Raw genomic sequence first — 22475 nt, 5'->3', positions numbered from 1 at the left:
CACAGTCATATTGATTTACTCAAGTTTTAGTGATATTGGAGGAATATTAAATTGTCCTTGTTATTCTATAATATAAATGCTATCCCTGTTATTCTAGAGTGAGTTAAAGCATCCCAAAATAGTGAGGTTACAATCAGGCTTCAAGTAAGTAATTTGCACATCTAAAATTAATACATATTGAACACTCACTTTTTGCTTGGTCTGTGAAGGTATCTTTACAAAATACTAATGTTTAACATGCCAGACAGGTACAAATTATAAAACAATAGTTTCTCTTATTAGTTCTTACACCTAGATATTTGAGAAATTATGACAAATTATCTGGATGTCAAAGGGTAAAACTTAATTCCTTGATAATTAAAATTATTAATAAATTGAGGTAATTTACAAATTATGTAAAATTTCCCAAAATGACAATATTATTAAATATAATCATGTTTGTTAATGTAATACGTGTTTAATCTATGGTTAAAACATTATTCAAGTCAAATTAATTTACTCATAAAATGATTAGGGATAAAAAGATCAATTAAAAAGAATATGCATGTTTAAGTACTTAGAATACCCTAAATATTTTAATTTCATTTTAATTTTGCAGAGCAAACATATGCAAATAAATATGTGAGTTCAATTTAAATAACATAGAAAAATAATTTAGATAATAAGTATGAGGAACTAACAGCAATGAATAAATCATACTCAAGATGTAATACTTTTTTCTATGAATCTCTACCACTAGGATGATACTAGATCAACATACTTTCCAGCACCTTTGTTAATTTATTGTAAGAGAAACTTTCATTTATTTGAATTAATTTTCTCATATTCAACTATGTCCTTACTCTAACTTCCAAATAATAAATTTTATAATAAATATATTCCTGCCTTGTGGTTTATTATTTTATAAAGGCAGTAGAATGAAGACAATAGCATTTTTATGATAAATTATCTCTCCATTTAATCCTTTCCAATTATTCTTTTGGAAATTGAACTGCTTAGACTCATCTTGATGATTAATATTATCAGCACACATTTTTCCCCGTCAATGAACTCACGGAGAGAAAAAATATATAATTATGTTCACTGGGCTCAGTGTTTGACATTAATGTTGTTAATTTACATTAACTTTGATGTCAGTACTTATTAGCATTAAGTATAGGAGGCAGGGCACAGTGGCTTATGCCTGTAATTCTGGCACTTTGGGAGGCCAAAGCAGATGGATCTCTCGAGCCCAGGAGTTCAAGACTAGCCTGGGCAACATGGCAAAACTCTGACTCTACCAAAAAAAAAAAAAAAAAAAAGACAAATTAACAATATTTTGCAAATATAATGGTATTACATAATCTCAATAGCATTTCCACAATTAGCAAAATTGACAAAGAATGATATATTTGAATATCCTTGGTCTAGTTTTGAGATCTCAAAAATATGGCCTCTGATTTTCAAAGTGATTTTCTGAAAAGTTTATATACTTATTATAAACTTTGTAAATAATTTCCAAAACTCTAAATGCATTCTCTGATAAAATTCACTTTTAGAATAACTTTTATAATAGTTTACCAAATGTTAACTTCTTTTTGTTTATCTTAGAAGAAGAATTTGTTTCAACATAATTGAATAGCTATTTAGTGTTTCTATTGTTTAAGAAAAAACCTTAACACTTAATAGTTACTAATAATGGTATTGTTGTTATTGATATCACTGTGAGATGGAAAAGAAGTATGATGCTTAACAATTTTAAAAGCATATTAACACTAATCTTTGTGTTTTGTGTTTCTACTTTCAGAGACAAAGAAATAGCATGGCATGAAACATGGCTCAATTCTATTACAAAAGAAATGTTAATGCTCCCTATAGAGATCGCATTCCACTAAGGATAGTAAGAGCAGAATCCGAACTCTCACCATCAGAAAAAGCCTACTTGAATGCTGTGGAAAAGGGAGATTATGCCAGTGTCAAGAAATCGCTAGAGGAAGCTGAAATTTATTTTAAAATCAATATTAATTGCATTGATCCTCTCGGAAGAACTGCTCTCCTCATTGCCATTGAAAATGAGAACTTGGAGCTCATCGAACTACTCTTAAGCTTTAACGTCTATGTTGGAGATGCTCTGTTGCATGCTATCAGAAAAGAAGTCGTCGGAGCTGTTGAGCTGTTGTTGAACCACAAAAAACCTAGCGGAGAAAAACAGGTACCTGCAAAAATACAGCTTTTAATTCATTTTATCTGCAGAAGGGTTTTTTGTTTGTTTTTTGTTTTTAGATTTTCAAATGCCCTGAAAATTTAAGAAATATAAGATTCAAAATCTGAATTATATTATAGCAGAAAACTACTCTTAGGTAAACCCTTCATATCCTATGATAGTTACATCCACTTGCATTTTCTGCCCTGGAAAATCATAAGTAATTGTGAGAGCTAAAGCAAAATTAAGTAACCTGAGTAGACTTCTCTTAAATTGGAAACATTTCTATGTGATTCTCAGCATAGCTTGCTTGTAACTTTATGTGTATGTGTGAGTGTTTTTTCTCTTGTCTTTCATTTTCTCATATTCTATACTATCAGACAGTGAATTTGTTTTGTTATTTTCCTATTTAACCTGCTTGCCTATTCTGGGCTTCTGCAGTTTACTACAAAAGTGAGTTGTACCATCCAAATTTGATATTATCCTTTAACAAACTTTAGTAGATTATTTTAAATTGAGACTTGAACAAAAAGGGTTACTATGAGATAGCCGAACTCTGACTCTAGACTTAACTATATCAAATTTACTAATGGTGCAAATGTAGCTATACCTTATGGTTATCAACAGAAAATAAACTAAAATGGCACACAATTATAAATACAACGAGGTTTTTTTCCTATCTCTCTTTTATCACTAAGGAAGTAGAGACATCATAGACAGGAATGAATAAGGAGTCTGTTTTTGTCTGTCTGGATTCTTCCCTTTGTAACTGCCTTGTGTCTGAATTATCTATTTGATCCTTTTTCCTTTCACACAACTCGTCACTTCCTTGCATCGAGACTAACTGACTAATTGCAAAGACATTGCAGATTCTGCAGGGGTTCAAAAATCTGTCTTTTAAAGTAAAATCTTATAAAATGGACGTTATTTCAGCTCTAGCAAATTCTACCCTATTTGATAATATACACATCTCTGTCTCTGCAAATGCTAGACTGTTAGGAGGTGTGCCATTCTTTTACAAGCAAGCTCTTCTTGCTTTCCTGAAGGATTTTTATCAGAATCTTTGCCATAATTGGGAAGAGAACTTTATAGCGGAGTGTCCCTGTCTGCTGGGAAAAGGCTATGTTCTATGGTCCCTTTATATGTTTCATCCCCATTCACTCCTTTCCCTTACCTGAACTAAAACTTTGATAAAACAACACTCCATAGCAACAATACTTTTCTGCCTTTGCTTTATGGGTGTTTTGCTGTTTCTTTCATAAACAGCCGTTTGTGGATTAGTCTCATTATATTGGTAAATTTTTACTGCTGTGAGGACGTTCTTGTTTCTTGTATCCGTTCAAACGTGAACAAGCCGTGATTGGGATAGACAGGTAATGGTAATATCCAAAGACATATTTCATGTTCTATCCCAGTGTTTCACCACTAAGGAGATACAGAACACAGGCAGGAATGAGAGAGAGTGTTTTTAATCTGTGTAGGTTTAGGTGCTAGTACTTTAGTCTCCTTGTGATTCTGAAATTCTTTCCACAGCTGCACCTCTAACATATTTGCATTTTCTAATAGCAATGATATTATATGGTACACTCTCTTAATTTATGATCATATAGGCAACCATAAGACAGATGTTTTGGCTGTGATGCAAATCATTCTAGATTGCAGCATGTCTATAGAATAAAACTGCCATTGAACATGTTTTTCATGTTTATTACTAAAGAACCTTCTTAGTTCTATTTTCTTTTTTTTTCTCCTTTTTCTAGCTTTATTGAGGTATAATGGATACAGTTGGTTTCTTTTGACTAGTGTTAGCATAGTATACATTTTCCCACCTTTACATTTAACTTACTTGTGTCTTTATATTTAAAGTAAATTTCCAAAACAAAATAAAACGAAAAAGTAAATTTCCCATAAGCAATGGTATATGCTTACTTTTTAAAATTGCACTGGACAATATCCAACTTTTAAATGGGTTTTTGGACCATTTACACTTAACATAATTATTGACATAGCTGGGTTTAACTCTATCTTCCTACTATTTGTTTTGTATTTGTCCCATCTGTTCTTTGTTCCTTTTTCCTTGTTTCTCTACTACTTGTGGATTGAACATTTAAAAATAATTCCTTATCAATACTATGCAGCCATAAAAAACGATAAGTTCGTGTCCTTTGTAGGGACATGGATGAACCTTAGTTCTATTTTCTAGAGAACACTGGCCATACATTTCAGTGTCTCCTTAGTCAATGACATTTGTGCTGACCAGAATAAGTTTGTGTCTGGAGAAGATGTCTGGTATTATGAGAGTGTTTGTTGGAAGATGTTCAACTTCTGCACTAAACTCTAGCCTCATAAGTAGGTGTTGGCTCCTTACAGGCATTTGATCTGGATCCTGATTATTAATAAAAGGCAGTAAAGGTTTGCAATCTGCCAGGAGTCTGAAATTTCCCAGGCTATGTGTTTCTGGAAGATTTCTCTTGTATCAGACTGCTAGCCAAGAATTCCTTTTCTATTTGTACATTCTAGAATTCCTCTTCAGTGAAAGCACTGAGAATAAACAAAAATTGTATTATTTTGTTTGAACTTTATAAATTTGAAAGAGCAATTTCAGTCTGCTTCAGAATTCTTGGTATCTGGCACAATGAAAACAGAAGTTTTAGCAGCATCAAAATGGGCTGTATCAAATCCCATTAGAGCCTGGCTGTTTATTTGTGATTTTCTTAGGTAATTCATTTCCTAAGGAAGACCAACATCTTTTGGAATGACAGTTTCCATAAATCATTGTGTTGTAAGTAGCAAATATGTTCTTGATAGGTCTTTTTTTCTCTCCCAAGGATTAATTCCTTAGATTATTATTGTGATCAATGAAAGGCATTTGTGTTTTATTTTAATTCACCTAATTTTCATACTTAGGGTATCCCCAAAGACTCTGGGACACGTTGTCATTCATTTTGTTGAGCTCATTGAAGCTGAATGATAAAGCCTGAAAACAATAATCCAACCGGACAAAATAAATGTGACATCCTAAAATGAATAAAGAAAGAGGTTCTAATTAAAAATTCCAAATCTGATTTTTAGAACACTTAATAGTTTTTAAAAATGTGAGAAATGGGTATTCAAAATAGACTCTTAGAAATTTGTCACATATTAACTTATTTCTCTGGAAAAAAGATCCCATAAGACTTCCTCAGATCATTGGGGATGTGAGATTTCGGATGAATTTGTCTACGCTTAAGGACATTCACTGGGGAACAGTGTCCAGATGCCTGCTCTACCAGGCCTTGTGCTGGGCATTGAGGAGAAGACATTGTTTCTGTTCTCAAGAGTCCTAAGGTCCAAAGACAGAAAAGAAAAGTATCAGGGGAATATGAATAAAGGCTGTCAGAATTAAAAAGATGAAAAGAAAATGAATCCTCAGAAAATTATGAAGTCAAATCAGCTGGATTTGGCAAATACGAAATGTTAGTAGGTAGAGGGCAGAAGAGCTTGAAGGAAAAGGGGAAGAATGTTGAAGGGTTGATACCTTGAAAAAAGGAACACCATTAACTGAGATAAAGCCTATGAGAAAAGACTTATGGGACCAAATTAGACATAAATAGTTTTTTTGATTTATTCATTTTAGTACCTAGGAGTTAATTAGATATGTTGGATTTAAGAAAGGGATCTGGAATTGTTATGTAGATGATAAGGAGGACATTGAAGCAAATAAAATCACTTTGTTTTCCTGCAGTTCTGATACTGATTTTTCTTCTTCTTGACCTTATACATGGTTTAAAGATTTGTGATTTTTAGTATATTAAACAATTTTCTTACTGCAGCACTTAACGAAAAGATCTAGGTCTTGCTAGATAAATAGATGGGCATAGATCATTAAATATTTTCTTCCATATTTACTGTAGACCTTGATAAATCAGGGTGCTAAATTTTGTTTTGTTTTGTTTTTTAATGAGAAGAGTAATAGCTTATTTCTTTCCCATAGGAGACAGCACAGAGAACCTCTGGTTCTCTATGCTAAGGAGGAATCATTGCACTGATAATCTCTGATGACTTTACTGGACTTGGCTTTAACCTTCTTAATACCTTATTTCTCTAGTGGGAATCACTGATAATGGCTTCTTAACCCTTCTTTCTGTCAGTTGATTGGTAACTTGACTTTTAATGATCTTTAGCAGAGCTTAGATGTCTTCTAAGGCGAGATTTAATTTCAGTTTCAGCTGCTTCAGTAAATGTTTATCAGAAGCAGACCTTGCTTTGCCATTTAGTTGCTTAGACCTATGGTTGTCAATCTTTAGCAATATCACTGGAAGGGCTTATTACAACACAGACTACTGGCACCTGCCTGCAGAGGTTCTGACACAGTGGGTCTGAAGTGAGGCCTTGAGATTTGTATTTCTAATGAGTACCCCAGCTAATGCTAATGCTGCCAGTCTGGCAACAGTACTTTGAGAACCACTGATTCAGAGGATGTTGCAAGTTTTAGAAAACCTACAGTTGTATATTTTATGCTAGATGTCTTGTACTACCATATTATGCTAACCTGGTTTCCAGGAAATTTTGATTTATTCCCTTAAATAGTAACTATTAAGTGGTATTTAATGTATGACAGTTTCTCAATATCAGTAACATCCTTATTCTGCATTCCCACTTTGGAAAAAATGACTTTGCTATATATTATGCATTATAATTCAACAGTTAAGATTCCAGAGTGTTTAGCTGAAGAAATTTTGGTTTTAAAGTTCTACTAAAAATAACGCAGGTATTTTATAATTGGGAGGATTCTTGGAGATCAACCTGATCAATCACCTCATTTTACAAAGGAAGGACAGGAAGGAGGACTCAATGGTGCAGGGGGTTGGCCCGACTGAAAAAACCTATAAATTAATAGTTAGCAACCAACCTTGATGTAGTCTGAATAATAATAATCATATGGCAAAAAGTGACAACAGTAATAATACTAGATGATATTCATTGAGTCTGACACCATACCAGTAACCATCATTAGAATTTTACTTGCATTATCTCACTTAATCTTTATATTATCCAATGAACATAGGTGCTATTGCTATCTCCACTTACAAATGGGGAAATTAAGGCATTGAAAGGCATAAGTGACATAGTGACATGTCCCAGATCACAAAGCAAGGAAATACCAGTGCTGGAACTCAAGAGTCTCTGAAGATAGCCACTATGTGGTCTGGCTTTAGCCACAGCATCAATTTGAATGGGTGTCATTTAAATCACTAACTACGTATTTTAATTTAGGATATGAGTTAGACAAATTTTAAGAAGTCTCTAGATGTGCACATTCAGACTGTCTGCATCCTGAATATTATAATGCCATTTATAATTTCATTGCCTAATAAAAATTATGACCCCAGATAGTCCTAACCATAGCATTGCACTAAGAAATAACAGTCATTAGAAGCTGTAAACTGCTGGGAAAAAGCACAGAGTGAAGTAAAGTGACAGAGATGCTGGCATCCAGTCCAGTTCACCACTTGCTAATTGAACAAGTCTCTGGATCTCTCTGAGCCTTGGTTTTTTTCTTGGCTGTTAATCAGGCTTGCAGTCTGAATCTTACCTACTTCTCAAAGTCCAGTGACGTTCAAATTCTGTAAAAGCATTTTTAAAAGTTAACATGTAATAATAGTATTGGCATTATTACTGTATTATGCCATTATTTCTGTCTTCCCATTATACTAATACTAATTAGTATACTATTATACTAATACTAATTATACAAATATACTAACACAAAATATGAAAAGATTAAGCATCAGCAATTTACTCTCTAGGGTTCAAGACCTATTTTTCATTTGAAAAATACCATCACTGTTGATATGGCATGGCTCTGTGTCCCCACCCAAATCTCATGTTGAATTTAATCCCCAATATTAGAGGTGGGGGCTGGTAGAAGGTGATTGGATCATGGAGTGATTTCTTTTTTTTTTCCCCGTTTATTTATTTTATTGCATTTTAGGTTTTGGGGTACATGTGAAGAACATGCAAAATTGTTGCATAGGTACACACGTGGCAGTGTGATTTGCTGCCTTCCTCCCAATCACCTACACCTGGCATTTCTCCCCTTGCTATCTCTCCCCAGCTCCCCACCCCCCATCGTTCCTCCCCTATTTCCCCCCAACTGACCCCAGTGTGTAATGCATGTAGCACCTCCCACTTCACTCTCTTTCTCTCTCCTGCACCATGTGAAGACATGCTTGCTTTCCCCTTCACTCTTCTGCCATGATCTTAAGTTTCCTAAGGCCTCCGCAGCCATGCCTCCTGTATAGCCTGTGGAACTGTGAGTCAATTAAACCTCTTCTCTTTATAAATTACCCAGTTGCAGGTAGTTCTTCATATCAATGTGAGAATGGACTAATACAATTGGAGATGGAAACCCCAATTCAGGGAGAGCAAAAGAGAATATAATTAAGCTTACTTATTTCTTTCCACCTAAGTGCATATAGAAGATTTTTTTTGACATATGTAGTTTCAGTAGATTTGTTAATACAACTGTGGCTTTAGAAACATTGCCTGTTATATGATCAGAAAATCAAACAGTCTGAAATAAGATATTGGTACTAGCATGTTAATGCAAATATATAACCCAAAATATACACTGCGGAATAAAAACATAGAAGATTTTTTTGTTGATATGAATACCAATAAATATATTCCTGTCTATTGGACATAGAAATATGTTCTTTACTGTAATCCCAACACTTCAGGAGGCTGAGGTGGGCAGATCATGAGGTCAGGAGTTCAAGAAGTATGTTCTTTAGACAAATCTAAATTTTTTGGAATGAATACATTTACTTTCTGCTTCAGGATTCAGTTACCCTGAAAAAACTCACTTTTAACTCTTACATTTATTGGGTTTTCCACATTGGGCTTTGGAGCAAGTCTACAGTCTCATAAACTTTATATGGCAATTATTAAATGATATCATATAGCAAGACAGTCTATAAACTCTAATTCATAGAGCCATCATCTAAACAATGAAAACATTTTAACTTCTTTTTGGCTAACCCAATTGAAGTTACTTCTTTCTCTTTGTTTTTATTATACCCTGTTTGAAGTCAAATCCTTGATATTGACAGTAAATGAGCCTCAATGTAAGTGAGCCTAACTATTACTTAGGTAACATCAAAATTCAGAGAGAGAGAAAGACCTAAAGAAAGCAAAAGAATAAGAGTTATAGTACAGTATTAAAGGTGTGCATTTCTCCCCATAAAACACCTATCCCATAGTGAGACAGCTAGATGAGTTATCAATTATAGTTTTTTATATATTGATTTATCAATAGAAAAGTTGTTTACAATATTTTTTATTCTGCCATTAAGATTAAAAATCCGAAAATGATGCCCAAATGTGGTATTTTCAATGTAGTCAATATAAACACGTATACTGAATGTCAAAAAAATAAATTGAGTCTTATTATTCCACAGCAGGGAGTTTAAAAGCTGTTACAGCATAGAGCACAGATTGTGTTTAGTCAGCTGGTAAATGGCAATCATAAGAGACCTGGATATTTCTCTCCTGAAAAAAAGAATTCTTAAAAGATGGACCATGTTGCACTATTAGTATGATAAAGTGGTTTAAGCTACCTGGCTATTCTGACTCATGTATTAATACATCATTAAACCTCCTTAGTCTTGTGGATTTTTATTCCACAATTTATATGGTTTTTGTCTTGAAGACCAGCAAATTATAGATAAATAATCCCTCTAAGCATATTCTGTTGCTTTTTCCTCTCAGCACAACATACTATAAAAGCAAATATATCTGGAACACACAGGAATGAAAGGCATTTACCATTCTCAAAGAAAATCAGATAAAACAAAACAAAAGAGCCTCAAGTGATAAAACAATGATCTAGGTGTTTAGGGATTTTTATTCCACGATGAAATATAGGAATGAAGCTCTTCTCCATATTTAGGTAAAGAAACTGAGTCATGTAGGTTCTTTAGTATAGAGGGAGTGAGAAATAATAGAGAGCTTAGAGAGAGAAATGCTTAGATATTAATCTTGTCTTATAATCTCAGAAAAAAATATTTAGTCATTTGAGCCTTGACTTTCTGATAATGGATGCTGGGCTAATACCTAGGTGATGGGGTGAGCTGTGTACAACTGCCGTGGCACACATTTACCTACGTAAAAAACCTGCACTTGTACCCCTGAACTTAAAGGTTGGAAATAAAAAACTAACAAATAAGTAGAATAAATAACTAAAATAAAATCAATACAAAAGAAAAAGAAGGGAATCACAGCTCCCACTTCTGAGGTTCTATTCCTACCATTGAAAGAGCATGGTCAATAGAAAACTCTGATACCATTTGAAAGTAATTATATTCTTACCCCCAAGCACTTTATATTAGTATATTTGATTAAATTAATGATTCATATGTGCATTGAAGAGGCTAAATATTCCTCAAAGCAAATACCCTGCGAAGTTTTAGTGTTATTATAAAGACTGAGTTTACATGAAAATAAGGAGACAAATGAATCTTTCATATGTGGGTTTTATCGAAAAGCTTTTGTGGGGTCATTTTTATTAGATCCCTCTAATCCATTATTAATGTGATTAAATCAAAAGTTAATAGCATTATGTTTCAGTAAGCAGTAACTTAATTGAATTTCTTCATTAACCATAATACTGAAATATTAATCATTTAGGAATAATCATAAGTCATATAAAAATATAATTACTTGAATACATAAGGTGTTAACATAATTGGAAGTTATGAAAATATATGTTATGATTAGAATGCTAAGTAACTGTTTTCAACATGCTCTTTCTTTCTGCCTGCTATATTCACTTATTCTCTTATTAAGGCAAAATGAGCAGTTTTCTGGTATTAGTATCAAAACACAAGCAAACAAGGATATAGGTAATGTAGAATTTTAAATGTTCTTTTTTAACATAGAGCAAAATGGCACACACTGGGACTTATCAGAGGGTGGAGGGTGAGAGGAGGAACAGGATCAAGAAAAATAATCAATATGTAATTGGCCTAATACCTGGGCAATAAAATAATCTACACAATACCTGGATAATAAAATAATCTACACAAGAAACCCCCATGACACAAGTTTACCTATATAACAAACCTGCACTTGTACGCCAGAACTTAAAGGTTAAAAAAAATAAATGTTCTTTTCAGGAATGAGTTCTTCAAGCACCTAAAAAGAATGTTCTTATTTTCATTATCACAATTTATGTTTTATACGCTTATTTTTAATCAATTTCTAAGTATGTCAATGTTCCAAGTCACTATTGTTTGAGTCATTTATAACATATGTTTGACAATAATTTTGTACGGCAAGCTTTGAGTATGCGAGCACTGACTTATAGAATACAGCTTTCTGTGGGAATAATAAAACCCACCCAGAAGGAGTGGGTAAGAGAAATTGATAGTTGTAAATTTATCAACTGGACGTATAATCTCTTCCCTTAAAAAAGGTGATGACAGATAAGTGGAGTAGGCTTAACTTTGCCCAGTACTCATCTCCTTAATTACAACATCCCTTCTTGATTTCTGGAGTCCCTGAGGGAAGGTATATAGATTCATTTGACATGGAGATATAAGCTTGATCACTAAGCAACATTAGTACCATTATATATAAATGTGAATTTTTGACACATTAATATCAGGATGAGTAAAGCATATATTAGAAAAAATTACACATTTATTTGGACTTTATATTTTGTATATTTCCCACTCTCCAATATATCAGAGAATTATCAATTAGTAATATATTGAATAATTTTCTTCAAAACAATACATAATTTCAAAAAGCAAATAGGTTGAAGTAAATTGTAAATATATTTAAATATTTTAACTTAGGCATCTTAGGTCACAATAATAAAAATTGCTAACAAAAATTCAGTATTACAACTTATCATTCTCTTAAGATCATTCCAGATTGTTATATTATTTAAATCTCAAAACAACCCTTGTGATAAGTTCTTTCATTATTGCCAAAAAAGAGAGGTGGACTTCTCCCAAAGCCACTCTAAGTAACTAAGTACTTACACTGTCATCTTTCGCCCTCCAGCAAGCACCATGTGGACACTACTAAGGAGTTGCAGAGTTCATTCTTGTTAAGCCTAGTTGCAGCCTTCAAATCTATGTTGAAGACCTGTTTAAGCAGTCACTACTAAATAATAGGGGTTCAATAAGTGAGGAATAAATGCATGTGCATGAGTAGGGAGTACAGAAAACATTTTCTTTGGCTGCTTGGTATGTATTTTCACATTTAGTTGGTAGATCCCTTCCATATATATTGAACTGTTAAAGAAATTGAGGCTCAGAGACGTTAACTTGCTCAAGGGATGTTTGAGTGTAGGTTTCTCTGTTTTCCTGTTCTTTATTCTTTTGCCAAATTGCCTGATTATTTTAACCCTGACATGTCTAGCAACCTAAGCTCTTTTGAACAGGATTAGAAATAAAACTTGGTCATCAAGCATAGAAAATTCTTTCCATGCTTTTGATAGAGCAAAAGTGTCCTGAAATTCCTTCAGCCAGAGGCCCTTGACTGAATCTTAAGTGCATTAAAATTACTGATTTCACAAAACTGATTATCTGATTTTCTCATTTCCTCTTAGATTGTTGTAGGAAGAGACTGGCAGTAATAAGGAAGACGCTGCTGGCACACTGAGAAATTTCTGGGAGGAGGGAGGCGAGAACAGCACATTCACAAGAGTGTAGGAGATTTAATGTCAAGCAATGCACATTTCAATATTACCCTGTTGGGCAGCCTGATGCCGCAAGTTGAGAGACTCTGGGAGGGGCCCGTTTCTAAACTAAAACCTGACAGCTGAGACTCTGCAGAAATAGATCCCACCATCCATGCTGGAGGCAGTTATTTGGCAGATAATGTGAACCCAGTCTTGATATAAATTATAAAATGTGATATGGTATAAATTTTGAAACACTGATGAAGTTAAACGTCCCTCTTCTTTACTACTATTATAATCATATCCCATACGCCTCCACTTACTCTTAGAATATTATGTTGAAAATGTTTTACTTTCCCCCACTTTGTGAGCTTCACAATACCAGAGAATATGTGTATATATGCATATACATACACAAATATATTAATATATGTACCCACATGCAGACATACATGAATATGTACGTATCGTGCTGATATATCCATCTGCACTGGCATAGACTTGATTCACAGTCAACCCTGCATTTCCCCTCCCTATCCTCTCTTTGATATTTGTTCATTGGGGTAGTCCTCTTATGCTTTGCTTGTTCATTCTTTCCCCCAACTCTTTTTAACATTTGTTTATTAGGGTGGTTCTCTTAAACTTTGTTTGGACATATTTTCCTTCCCACTCTTAGGTAATAGATGTAGTAGCCTCAATTCAAAGCTTTCTCTTTTCCTTTCCATATAGTAACTGTGTGTGTGTGTGAGAGAGAGAGAGATGGGAAGTGAAGAGAATCCAGTCAGAGGATTAGGGGAAAAGAGCATATGTCAAGCATGGAGTTACCAATTGCTGTTGTAGCTTTCCGGAAGTCCATGGTCCTGGTAAAGCTGCCAGGCTTGATTTGACGTGCCTGGACAGACAGTCATCTCTCACTTCTCCTTGGGAACACAGGTGCCCCTAGTCCAACTTCAGTTGTCTACAAAGAAATCCTCCCCACAAATCCACCCTTATCTCAATTGTCTCCATACAATATATTCTTGAAGTAGATGAGAGACCTCTAAATGAGGGGTCCAAGCATTGTGAACTCTGGAATCTGTCATCAATTATATCTGGTACCTGCAAGAATTTCAACTTTCACACCCTATTATCGATATAAAGAGCTCTCACCTCTTTAACAAATGTTGGTTTTCTTTTCTTCTTCTAAATATACCCAACAGAGTTTCTGATTTATGCCATGTGTTTAATAAATATTGGCTAAATTTAATAAGAAGGACTTGAGATTCCACAAACAGTTGCTGATGGTCTATTATTAATTTTTCTATTTCTTAGGTTATAAAATGAATCTTACCAACCAAAACTTGTTTTTTATATCTGCTTTCTTTCTGTATTACACACACACACACGTGCGCACGCACACACACACACTCATGCACACTTTACCTTCACAATTAAAAAAAATGAAAAAATAAACTGCTTTTCTTAAAATCATAAATAGTTTCTAAAGTTTAGAGGAGATTCTAAAAGTTATCTGGCACAATTGTATATACAGTGTCTATTATTCATGCTAAGCATTCTTGATATATTAATAGAATCACTCTCTTCTGTTCCTTCTTCAACTTCGCTATAGCAGAGCAGCAAGTAAACAACTCAAGAAGAGGAAAGGAATAGGAAAGTGAAGACAAGGGTTTTAGTTAGCAAAGTTTCAATAAAGGATCATGTATTTTCTCATTTCTTCTTTTTTTGTTGTTACTTTAAAATTTCCTTGGTTGCCTACTGTGATGAAAATCTTGTTAAAACACACTTACAAATCAGCCCCTGACCTCAAGCCCCTGACCCCCTAATTAGCAATCAATTGCAGTTTTAGGGTAAATATGTGTAACTATATTTAACATGCATCCTCACTTTTTTCTGTTTTCTATACAGTATTGGTTTCCCAATTGTATTCACATCTTTTTTTTTTTTTTTTTAGAGTAGGCTAATAGCACCTAATATCTAGCAAATAGCCATATCAAATTTTTTAAGACACAGAAATTGAAGTAATTCAACATTGATAAAAGAAAATATAGACAAGTACCACTGTGTTTCTGTGAAGATGGTAAAACTGTATCAAAAATAAACTATGTAGTGTTTGGGGAAAAGTGTAATAGATTGGCTACTAGACAGATAGTCCATTGCAGAATATGATACGCTCTTCACCATGAATGGAATCAATAGGATATATCTTTATTATGCACATATATAACTATTAGTTCCATCAATAAAATGCTTAAACTTTAAAATGTGTATTTGATAAGTTAATGTTAAATGTTGCTAATTCATATTTCTCTTGCATACTTTATTCTATAACATCTGAACTCATTAATCCTTTATCACCTGAAGAGCTTTTGATTCTTCTGAACTGACCTTAAATTACCAGGCTTAGGAAGGTATAGATCAAGCGTATTCCATTTGGTGCTTTTAGGCTAAATTTAATGTTTGGCTTGGTGGTAATGTGCATTAAATCGAGGATTTCAGAAACACCTGTTTTGGATGAATTTTCTCTTTACTGTATCATGTTCTATTTAATCCCAACTTAGTCTGCCTGATTCTCTCAATCAAAAAGCAGAATCAATGTCTAACCTTAAAATCAGAGAGAATTAAAGTGCACTTAGACACCACCCTTCATGTGATGTCACCCCACTTTCTTCATACAAAGTAACTCCAGGAGTCACTTTTTTTCTCCTACCTTTTACAGGTAGGAGAAAAGTGAAGCTTAGAGAAGTTGAGGAAATTTACCATGGACTACTGAGATTTTTACTCCTTGAGTCAAGCCTGAAATTCAGTCATATTTATCGTATTAATATTCAGTCCTATTTGTCATATTTATCACTGTAGCCGCAATCATAAAGCCTTTATAAAACAAGAAAAAATATAAATAAAACTAAATATTTTGAAGTTTGTGACCTCAGAGGAAATATTTCATGGTTGAAAAGGATCAGGTTTGGAATCTAGAAAAATATGGGTTCAAATTCTAGCTCCACGACTTACTATGTGTGTAACCTATTTAATCTGAAACCAAAAATGGCTATATTCCACAATTACTGTGAGAATTAGACATTAGAAAAAATTCATGTAAAGTTCCTAGTATGTTTACATTTGGTTTAATGTTATTATCGTCATGTTTATTAATTTCAGAATGAAGTGTGCCAGTTTGATCTATGTCTAAAGATTCACATTTGTGTCAAGCTTTCAAGTAGTTAGTAACCTGTTTCAAATATGCTGATGTAGAATGCAAGAGACAAACCTTTGCATTCTGGTGATGAGATCTCTGAGTAAAGGTTTTTAGATACCTGCATAGTGGTTAGGAGAGCGTGAATCTATGAAAGGTTCCATGGAGCCAGGAAGCTTAACCATGAGTTCAAAGTTGTCTAAAAGTCAGGTAAAAGGAAATGCACCAGGATTATAAGACCCAGAAAAGTTTAAATAAATGTAACCTAAACATATAAATCACCAATCAAAATGTAGCCTTTCTCTGAATAGAGAAAGAGAAGGAAAAAATAATCATAAAGGAAAATAATCAGAGATAACCCCATAGAATAATATACAGGGTCCCTTAGGGATATTTTAGGAAGCATGTTTTCACAAAAGGCAGAACATCAAAATTCAGTATTGTCAATGTAAGTGTGGGATCGCTGTTCACCTATTGTCCTATCTTTTTTTAATAAATAAGGTAAAGCAGATGGGGTTTTTTTGACCACAGTTAAGGAAAAGACTGCCACCTTGTGAATATTTGAGGCTTTCGAAAATACATGTATTAGTTTCAAATATCTGACTGGCATAAACTTAAAAGTAATAATCAAATTTTTAAAATTATTTTTCTTTACTTTTCAATAGATTATAGTTTTTTCACTGTGCAATACTAGCGGATGTTTTGTTAAAATGCTATCAATAAAATTACAAATTTCCATGAATTTCTTCACAATTTTGTTAACTGCATCTTTTATAGGTCACTTAATTCATATTAAAAGTCACCCAAAAAATAGCAAACAAAAATTTATGAACAACCATGATCTACAATTCTTTGGGTTTCCTTTTTGCTTGTCACTTAAATAATTTTTAAAATGACATTGTAGGATGACAATAATGCTAATAAATTCCATTCATTGTTTATCTGATCCAAAAAGCAGAAAGTAGGCAAAGGTGATTTTTCAATGTACTGGCACTCTAGTGGGAGTCTTTGCTTTTCCTTAGGATTTAGCTCCTTCAGTGTATTTTATGTGGAGCATGAAAGGTGAGAAATTAGTTTCTAATTTTTTTTTCCTCCAGTAAAATGTTGCCCCCCACCACCTATCCTGATTATGTGTGTGTGTGTATGTGCACGTATGCATGTGTTCATGTGTGTGTATTTGCAAATTAAAATAGAAGAAGTCGCTTAACGTCTTAGCTCGTTGCCGTAGAACTCATAAATTGCTAAAATATTTCATTCTTGACTCTAAACATTTGAGTTCAAAAGAGGAAAAAAATCCTTTACTTTCTCGTCCCATGCATTTCTCAACTTCAAATCAAAAATTCGTATGATATTTTCTTTAGTTGTGAACGAAGGAAAGCCATCATTCCATCAGGAAGAGTAAGAATGTCCATCCACCAGTTTTCTCTTGCCTAGAAAGTCCTGCCACATAGTGACATGGTTTTCCACACCTGTTTTTAATTAGCTTCACACTGCTAATTCCTAGAATTTTTCCAAGTGTTATTTCAGTTATTTTTGTGCAATCTTAGAAGAACTTTTAAAAACAACTTACTGTGGTAGCACCCCTTAGTTTTATGGCCATATTTTTAATCCTGAAGACTAAGTTTTTGTGGCCTCACCTCCCCCTGAGATGCTTACCAATCAGTACATTATCTGATATTGGCAGTTTATATTGTTATCCTCATTTACCTTAATTTGTTTATTCTTCTTATTTGAGTTTTTCTAAATTTAATTTGTTCTCTCCTATGATTACTTATATTCAAAATAATAAAACTCTTATTAGCTCTTGATGTTGCATTTGGGTGTTTTGAAATAAACCTATTTTTCAGTCCATTGAACTGTGATGGTCTTTTTAGGTTCAATTTCCTTGCAAATTTATGAATACTTATCTATTCATTAGGCATAAATTACACTGTAAACAAAATCTTAGTCTTTTCTGTTTTCTTTCACTGAGTACATAATTCTATGTACATCCTAGGTACAAAGTAATAGTTTCGGAAATGGATAGGTAGATGGATATATATGGTGGATTTTTAAAACCTTATAATTATTCATGAAAGTAAAATCTGGTAAAGTACCATTCTGGCAAGATTAAGTCAAACATCAAAGATCTTAGAAGCTCTAGATAAGGTAACAGTTCTGATTTTGGATCACTTCCAGAATGAAAACACATTTACTAACACCTTTATTAAGAAATTATGTGGGAATATATTTTTTTTCTTCAATGTGGCCTCTACTATATGTCAGTGCTGCCCAGGATTTTAAATGGAGTCAGGGGTTCTGAGGAGCCTGGCACACCTTGAAGGGTTAATCCCACATATAGCATGCAGTCTTCTTTGCAGAGATTGTAATACTTCCATACAAGCCTGTATTTTCTCGCTCTCTCTCTCAATCTCTCTCTCTCTCTGTATATCTCTGGGCAGTGTGTTTTAGAGTGAATTTTATTTTCTCCTTTGTTACTTTTGACATTTCAAAAAAATTTTAAGCAATAGAATATGCAGCTTTTTACCAGGATAAAGTCAATGCTGTCTCAAGGACCATACTACTTGGATGTACCATAAAAACAGAAGGCAATGGATGAGAAGGAAATTATTAAATATACTGGCAGGTTACGTATAAATATAGATTTGTTTCTTGGACAATCATTAATCATGCAGTATTCAACTAACAAGACATAAAGTGTAGAAACCTTACACCCACTCAACAGACTCGTTTTTTCAGTATTCATAATCTAAAATTTTATTAATATTCTGAAATTTAATTTCTCATTATTAATAGAAAAATAAAAATCAGAATTGTTTTCTGTATCTTTATTTTAATATCATAAGAGTAAAACTTACTTTCTCCTACTTATGTTTATAAGTCACTCTGCCACTGTGTAAGCACTTTTATCCTATTAAGGACACTTGGTCCTGTGAGTAGACAGGCAGTGCTGTTTTCTCTAAAAGTGAAGGTGGCAAATGATGTGGTCAAGGTCATGTGGCCAGTTCGTGTTTGACCCAAGATCATCTCACTCCTCAATTTTATCTCAATTCCTTTTGAAAAAGCTGACCCAGCCACACATCTACTGTTAGCCAATCATAACAGCCAGACATTCAGATTCCTACCCTACACATGTATCCCTGACTGCTGTTCCTCATTCATGAACCGTTCTAGTTCCCATCCTAGCATTCTGGACCAGGACATTTTGTCAACATATATTATCCACGTAATTCTTCTGCATTTCTCACTCCCAAAAACAGTCCATAGGACGTTTTTGATTATTTTCTCTGTTTAATAGGCACCATGATTGGGAAAAGCCCTGAAAGCCAATTTTCCAGGTTTAGTATAGATTTGTTTTTAAAAGTTTGTGTTAATTTTGTATGCAACAGTATATCACCATAAGGAATTGCTGAGGCCTCATTCTCTGTACATCCACATTCTCCTTATTCTGAGTGTTCTTCATTAAAAGTGGGTTAAGATATGAGGATCCATATAATTCATTCCTACCATCCTGCTCCATACAATTTAGAGTATTCTCTTGTAATGTATTTACCACAATTCTAAAAGTCTCAGGCCATTTGAAAATTACAGGCAAGCTTGATAGTATTTGTTTAAATTTAATATATACTAAGATATATTTCACTGCACGTAGGCTTCATTAGAAACTTAAATCACAGGACTTAACATAATTATATCAACTTTCATTCATTAATGTAAATCTACATTAACTCATGTGCTGCATGCTTTAAACAAACCTAATGAAGAAAAATGGAAAATGGAAAATATGATTCATCTTGGTGTTGTTTTTAATCTTTAAAAGATTTGCTTCTACTTCAAAGTAAACTGTGGAATTATAAAAGAGTACATGTTCGTTTGTGCATTTTGAAAAAAAATCAAATATATCTAGAAAAGAAAAATGTACAAAGCATATAACAAAACTAATCAAAATAATTCTGTTTAACACTGAATGATAAATCAGCAAGGGACAATCAGGCACTTATGCAATCTTCTATATTTCATACAGATGAACAAACACCCTTCATTTACATTGGAACCGAATCCTTTTGGAAAGCAATTTAGCAATGATTAGTTAAAGCAAAACCAAAGAAACAATTTACTTATATTCATACACTCATTCTGTCACACATTCAAAATACAGGCAATATTAATATACCCTCTAAAATTCTAGGTGGTAATTAGCTAAATTACTGTGTATTTTAATTAAAACACTGTATAACCATTATAATGATGTTCAAAAGACTAAATTTATCAGGGGAGAAATACATACCAAATAACAACTGAATTCCACATGGATTAAAAGAGATGACATTATAATCATTTTAACATATTGGTGAACACTAAATCTCTTCCTTCTTCCCACACATTTACCTTTAACTCCCTCCTGCATGAGTCATCTCCTACTATAGGACACCTGGATTTGGTATTATCATTCATTATTCTACCTCCAATGTCACAGTTTCTTCCCTACTCACTCTGTCTAGTACCCATCCATACTCTGAAATGTTCTGACCCTCATCCCTTATGATATTACTTCCCTGATTTAAAATTCAATGGTTCCTCCTTGTAGTTTCCCATCTGAAGACAAGCTGGCCTCACTCCTTTTGTAATATTATCTGGTAAAATTACATTGTTGGTTTAGTCAATCCCTGCCTATTGTATGCTTATGCTCAGGTGGCCAGAGAGGGCTAAGAAAAGTATATAACCATTTCAGCTAGTTTCACTCTAAAGGCATGACCACTAATTTCAAGTGGGTGCTCAGTGGTGCCCAGCAATCTAAGTTTCCTGGATACCCTCCCACTTGCTTAGAAGATTCATTCATTTTTTTCTCTCTCTTTCATTCCACACGTTCCCCAACTCTTCTCTCCTCTTTCTTAGTAAAATAGAAAACAAGATGATGCCCTGTTTTCTATTTTACTAAGAAAATAGAATCAATTATGGGAAACTTTGATATGCTTCCACAACAGGTACCAACCTGCCTCAATATGCATCTTAGTACTTCCGGATTTCACACTCTCATTTTTCGCCTACTTCACTGTCTATTTTCTCAATATCTTTTACTGGTCCTTCCTCATCTTCTCCATCTCTCAATTTTGAAATGTCAGGCAGTTCAAATGCCTAACTCCTCCTTTCTATCTACACACATTTCTCACTTGCTAAGTGACATTCAGGCTTTAAATACTATTGGTATGCTGATGACTGTCAAATGTGTATATCCAGATTTCTAATGCTATCCCAAATTTAACTGCAAAAGCCAAATCCTAATCTTCATTGTGTTCAAAAACGTCTTCTCTGAGTGTTCTCAGTGTTGCAACTCCACCTGTCCTTGCCAAGATGTTCAGTCATCTTTGACATTTTTTACAAATTAATCTTAAATTTCTAGCCAATATTCAATTCATTAGCAAATCCTGTTGGCTCTACCATCATAATATATCCAACAAAGACCACTTCTCAAACTCTCCACTGCAGTCTCTCTCAACTACCTGGAACGCTTGCCTTGATCATTGTAATACTCCTCATTAGCTTGTCCTACTTCCACTCTGTTCCCGTTAGTCTATTCTCAACACAAGAGCCATACTAGTTCTGTTAAAGATGTTCAGATAGTGTTATCCTTTTGCTCAAAATGCTCTCATTCCTTTTCCTCTTCCTAAGAATAAGAGCTTGCTTAAATCCTTAAAATGGATTAAAATGCATTTGCTGCCTCACCTGCTACTTATTTTTTTTAACCTTGCCTTCTATGACTTTTCCACTTGCAGACTGTACTCCTATCAAATTAGCCCAAACCCAAAGCATGATAGTGTCTCAAGATCTTTGCAACTGTTGTTCCCTCTTCCAGGAATTCTCTGCCTTTAGATATAAGTTTAGCTTGATTTTTCAAATTTTTCAATCTTCTAGTCAAATGTCACTATATCAGTAAGACATCCTGGCAAACCTATATAGTGTAGCAGTCTCTCCTTGGCTCTGGTACTCTGTTTTCTCTTCCTCCACTATATTGTCTGAATGAAATTTAACATTCTTTTACTCATTGACTTATCCATTCAGTCATTCACTCCTGGTATGTGTCTTTCTCTCCTCTCCCTCTAGAAGATAAATGGAATGAAAGCAAGGATTTTGTCTGTTGTGTAGATTACTGTAGTCCCAAAACTGTGAAGAGTGGCCTAAAATGGGCACTCTTATTGAGTGCCTGGAAGGATAAAGTGAGCATTTGCAGGCTATAATCAGCACAAGGAGAACAGCTAATGTTGTACAGAAATACAGATAATACTGTGTTTAGAATGAGAACACTAGACTTAAGTTAGATTTCTGGGAAGGAACAGTGTTGAAGGGATGAATAGAAAGGGTCCCAGTGAGACAAAGAATCAGCAGAAAAATGGTTTTGTGATAGCAATGATAATAATAATGATCATCAT

The 22475-nt window shown here is 33.8% G+C and overlaps 1 protein-coding gene across 1 annotated transcript in view; it reads left to right on the top strand.

Moving 5' to 3' along the window:
- Positions 1 to 22475, top strand: part of TRPC4 (transient receptor potential cation channel subfamily C member 4) — a 208741-nt gene that overhangs the window by 62192 nt on the left and 124074 nt on the right. Inside the window, exon 2 of the mRNA XM_017538019.2 lies at positions 1787 to 2191. Within this exon, the coding sequence (XP_017393508.1) occupies positions 1814 to 2191 (378 nt within the window). The 5' untranslated portion in view covers positions 1787 to 1813. The remainder of the gene's footprint in view (positions 1 to 1786; positions 2192 to 22475) is intronic.

This window comes from Cebus imitator, unplaced genomic scaffold (genome assembly GCF_001604975.1).
Source record: "Cebus imitator isolate Cc_AM_T3 unplaced genomic scaffold, Cebus_imitator-1.0 Scaffold108, whole genome shotgun sequence".
In the NCBI taxonomy this organism is placed as follows: Eukaryota; Metazoa; Chordata; class Mammalia; order Primates; family Cebidae; genus Cebus; species Cebus imitator.
The sequence above is the reverse complement of the archived record's forward strand: the minus strand, read 5'-3'. Positions and strand labels throughout refer to the sequence as shown.